The sequence below is a fragment of the Nerophis ophidion genome, linkage group LG04 (assembly GCF_033978795.1).
Source record: "Nerophis ophidion isolate RoL-2023_Sa linkage group LG04, RoL_Noph_v1.0, whole genome shotgun sequence".
NCBI classification, from domain to species: domain Eukaryota; kingdom Metazoa; phylum Chordata; class Actinopteri; order Syngnathiformes; family Syngnathidae; genus Nerophis; species Nerophis ophidion.
In genome coordinates, this window is record NC_084614.1 from 4,046,422 (window position 1) to 4,051,421 (window position 5,000).

At 41.4% G+C, this 5,000-nt stretch overlaps 1 protein-coding gene across 1 annotated transcript in view; it reads left to right on the forward strand.

The window, feature by feature from the left end:
* The window catches only part of fryb (furry homolog b (Drosophila)), a 166,921-nt gene that overhangs the window by 117,903 nt on the left and 44,018 nt on the right, over positions 1–5,000 (forward strand). The window contains exons 35-37 of the mRNA XM_061896785.1: positions 2,833–3,001; positions 3,112–3,202; positions 4,926–4,999. Coding sequence (XP_061752769.1) covers positions 2,833–3,001; positions 3,112–3,202; positions 4,926–4,999 — 334 coding nt within the window. The remainder of the gene's footprint in view (positions 1–2,832; positions 3,002–3,111; positions 3,203–4,925; position 5,000) is intronic.

The following is a 5,000-nucleotide window of genomic DNA, read 5'->3' on the forward strand; positions in this document are numbered from 1 at the left end:
AAAGAAATGCAATGCAAAGTGCTTTACAAAGTTAAAAGACTCAGATCCCTCATTATCACACATATATGAAGAAATGAATGTATGGCTGAGTACAGATGAGCCAGGTGAGTAAAAACTATCACCCCTGATGGAAGTGGCTCCCTCTGAGGAACGCTGCAAAGTAAAAATAATAAAACATAAAATAGTAAGAGCCATGAGTAGAAATAAAGGATAAAATACAAGTAAGACATATGAAGATGTTACAAAATATACAGTATATACTAAATAAATATAACTAAATATAATCTTGCACAACTAATAAGACAACAATTAAAGCCCGCCACCTATGAAAAGATGACGCGCCTTCGAAATGACTCGCTTTGGTCTTGGTTCTGCTCGAAGAAGATAAACACAATGAATGCACCCGGTTTTCCTATCCATGCAGCCAATGCGGAGATTTTTAAAACTGGTGTAATGTGAGTCCGCCACCTATGAAAAAATGACACGCCTTAGAAATGACTCGTTTTTGCCTTGGTTCTGCTCGAAAAAGATAAACACAATGAATGCACCCTTTTTTCACCATCAATGCAGCCAATGCGGAGATTTTAAAACTGGTGTAATATGAGCCCGCCTCCTTTGGGAAAAATGACAAGCCTTAGAAATTACTCGTTTTGGTCTTGGTTCTGCTCGAAGAAGATAAACACAATGAATGCACCCGGTTTTCCTATCCATGCAGCCAATGCAAATATTTTAAAACTGGTGTAATATGAGCCCGCCTCCTTTGGGGAAAATGACACGCCTTAGAAATGACTCGATTTGGTCTTGGTTCTGGTCGAAAAAGATAAACACAATGAATGCACCCGGTTTTCCTATCCATGCAGCCAATGCAGATATTTTAAAACTGGTGTAATGTGAGCCCGCCTCCTTTGGGAAAAATGACACGCCTTAGAAATGACTTGTTTTGGTTCTGCTCGAAGAAGATAAACACAAAGAATGCACCCGGTTTTCCTATCCATGCAGCCAATGCAGAGATTTTTAAAACTGGTGTAATGTGAGTCCGCCACCTACGAAAAAATGACACGCCTTAGAAATGACTCGTTTTTGCCTTGGTTCTGCTCGAAGAAGATAAACACAATGAATGCACCCTTTTTTCACTATCAATGCAGCCAATGCGGAGATTTTAAAACTGGTGTAATGGGAGCCCGCCACCTATGAAAAAAATTACACGCCTTAGAAATTAATCGTTTTTGCCTTGGTTCTGCTCGAACAAGATAAACACAAAGAATGTACCCTGATTCCCCATCCATGCAGCCAATGCAAAGATTTTAAAACTGGTGTAATGTGAGCCCGTCTCCTTTGGGGAAAATGACACGCCTTAGAAATGACTTGTTTTGGTTTTGGTTCTGCTCAAAGAAGATAAACACAATGAATGCACCAAGTTTTCCTATCCATGCAGCCAATGCAGATATTTTAAAACTGGTGTAATGTGAGCCCGCCTCCTTTGGGGAAAATGACAAGCCTTAGAAATTACTCGCTTTGGTCTTGGTTCTGCTATAAGAAGATAAACACAATGAATGCAACCTGTTTCCCTGTCTATGCAGAGATTTTTTTAAACTGGTGTAATGTGAGCCCGCCACCTATGAAAAAATTACACACCTTAGAAATTACCCGTTTTTGCCTTGGTTCTGCTTGAACAAGAGAAACGGAATGAATGTACCCTGTTTCCCCATCCATGCAGCCAATGCAAAGATTTTAAAACTGGTGTAATGTGAGCTCGCCACCTATGAAAAAATTACACGCCTTAAAAATGACTCGCTTTTGCCTTGGTCCTGCTCGAAGAAGATAAACACAATTATCGCACCCTTTTTTCTTATCAATGCAGCCAGTGCGGGGATTTTAAAACTGATGTAATGTGAGCCCGCCACCTCTGAAAAAATTACACGCCTCAGAAATGACTCGTTTTTTTCCTTGGTTCTGCTCGAAGAAGATAAACACAATGAATGCACCCTTTTTTCTTATCAATGCAGCCAACGCGGAGATTTTAAAACTGGTGTAATGTGAGCCCGCCACCTCTGAAAAAATTACACGCCTTAGAAATTAGTCTTTTTTTTCCTTGGTTCTGCTAGAAGACGACAAACACCATGAATGCAACCTGTTTCCCTGTCTATGCACAGATTTTTTAAAACTGGTGTAATGTGAGCCCGCCACCTATGAAAAAATTACACGCCTTAGAAATGACTCATTTTTGCCTTGGTTCTGCTCGAAAAAGATAAACACAATGAATGCACCCTTTTTTCACTATCAATGCAGCCAATGCGGAGATTTTAAAACTGGTGTAATGTGAGCCCGCGACCAATGAAAAAAATCACACGCCTTAGAAATGACTCTCTTTGGCCTTGGTCCTGCTTGAAGAAGATAAACACAATGAATGCACCCTTTTTTCACTATCAATGCAGCCAATGCGGAGATTTTAAAACTGGTGTAATGTGAGCCCGCCACCTATGAAAAAATTACACGCCTTAGAAATGACTCGCTTTGGCCTTGGTTGTGCTCGAACAAGATAAACGCAATGAATGTACCCTGTTTCCCTATCCATGCAGCCAATGCAAAGATTTTAAAACTGGTGTAATGTGAGCCCGTCTCCTTTGGGAAAAATGACACACCCTAGAAATTACTCGATTTGGTCTTGGTTCTGCTCGAAGAAGACAAACACCATGAATGCACCCCGTCTCCCTGTCCATGCAGAGATTTTTAAAACTGGTGTAATGCGAGCCCGCCTCCTTAGAACAAAAGAACTCTCCCTTTCCTGAAAGGGCATGTCCAGATAGTGACGACACCAGCGCTGTGTTTCAGATCAAGAAGGTGGTGATCTACCTGTGTCGCAACAACACCATCCAGACCATGGAGGAGCTCCTTTTCGAGCTCCAGCAGACCGACCCCGTCAACCCGGTGGTGCAGCACTGCGACAACCCACCCTTCTACCGCTTCGCCGCCAGCAACAAGGCGCCCACCTCGCAGACAGGTGGGAGGGGAGCTCCTCATTGGTCGGTGGGACTCTAATGACCTGTGTGTGTGTGTGTGTGTGTGTGTGTGTGTGTGTGTGTGTGTGTGTGTGTGTGTGTGTGTGTGTAGGCACCACCTCCAGCAGCAACACGGTGGTGGTGGGGCAGGAGAACCTGGCAGACCCGGAGGAGAACAAACTGGTCAGAGAGAACGACGATCGGTCAGTGTTAATATTTCTTTTTCAGCGACGACATGTGGATGTGAAAACTAGGTTCTGGCACCAAAAATTTATTTTTCGATACTTTTTGATACTTTTTGACAAAAAATGTCTTTATTTTACCAAAAAAAAGTTAGGAAACATGAAATATACTCCTAATTAGTCTGCAGTATCACTTATCTACCTATTTTTTGTCAACATTATGAGGGACAAACTGTAAAAAATTGATTATTAGTCTACTTGTTCATTTACGGTTAATATCTGCTTATTTTCTGTTTCGACATGTTCGATCTGTTAAAATGTGATAATCACTTATTCTACTGTTGTTTGATACTTTACATTAGTTTTGGACGATACCACACATTTAGGTACCGATCCGATACCAAGTAGTTACAGGATCATACATTGGTCATATTCAAAATCCTCTTGTGTCCAGGGACGTATTTACTGACTTTATAAATATAATATAAAAACCGGAAAAAAGATTTAGTGACGATCAAAAATATCGATGTACTCAGTATTATCGACGAGATACGCTCTTGTACTTGGCATCATTACAGTGGATGTCAGGTGTAGATCCACTCATGGGGTTTGTTTACATTGTGATGCCGGTGAGCTATTGTATCCTACGGTGTTTAGTGAAGCATGCTCAGCTATTCCTCGTCCTCCAGTGATAATACTACTTGTAAGGAACTCACTTTATTCGTCACCTGTGATTTAGAAGTAGCTTAAACACTGTGGATGGGCGTTAGCCGCTAGCTAGCTAGCCATGTCTTAAAGCAGCTCTTCTTATAGACATAATATGAATTTCCAAAAAAGATTTTGTGACGATTAAAAATATCGATGTAATCGTAGTAGTATCGACGAGATACGCTGTCGTACGTGGTATCATTACAGTGGATGTCAGGTGTGGATCCACTCATGGGGTTTGTTTACATTGTGATGCTGGTGAGCTATTGTATCCTACGGTGTTTAGTGAAGCATGCTCAGCTATTCCTCGTCCTCCAGTGATAGTACTACTTGTAAGGAACTCACTTTATTCGTCGCCTGTGATTTAGAAGTAGCTTAAACACTGTGGATGGGCGTTAGCCGCTAGCTAGCTAGCCATGTCTTAAAGCAGCTCTTCTTATAGACATAATATGAATTTCAAAAAAAGATTTTGTGACGATTAAAAATATCGATGTAATCATAGTAGTATCGACGAGATACGCTGTCGTACTTGGTATCATTACAGTGGATGTCAGGTGTAGATCCACTCATGGGGTTTGTTTACATTGTGATGCCGCTGAGCTATTGTATCCTACGGTGTGTAGTGAAGCATGCTCAGCTATTCCTCGTCCTCCAGTGATAATACTACTTGTAAGGAACTCACTTTATTCGAGGATTAGTGATTTAGAAGTATCTCAAACTTCCTGAGGGTGTTTCAGTGTTATAACTTCACCTTTAACTTAACTTTTTACACTAAAATGCGTCCGTTCTCCCTTTTCTGTCTACAGCCTGTGTCTGCTTGTAAGTACTCAGTGTGTGTGCACTGCCGAATATGCTCCTCTGCTCCTAAAACCAGCTATGTCATGCTCGTTAAAAGAGTGTATTAAAAAAAAATTTGGTAGCGGTACTTTTCAAAGAGAGTATAGTACTTTTGTTTGATTAGTACCGCCATACTATACTAGTACCGGTATAGCGTACTACCCTAGGGGGGACTCTGACATTATTGTGTGTGTTTTAGGAGAGCCAGGGCACACAACAGGCTGGAGTCTCGCTACAGCAACAGCTCAGGAGGTTCCTACGAGGATGAAAAGAG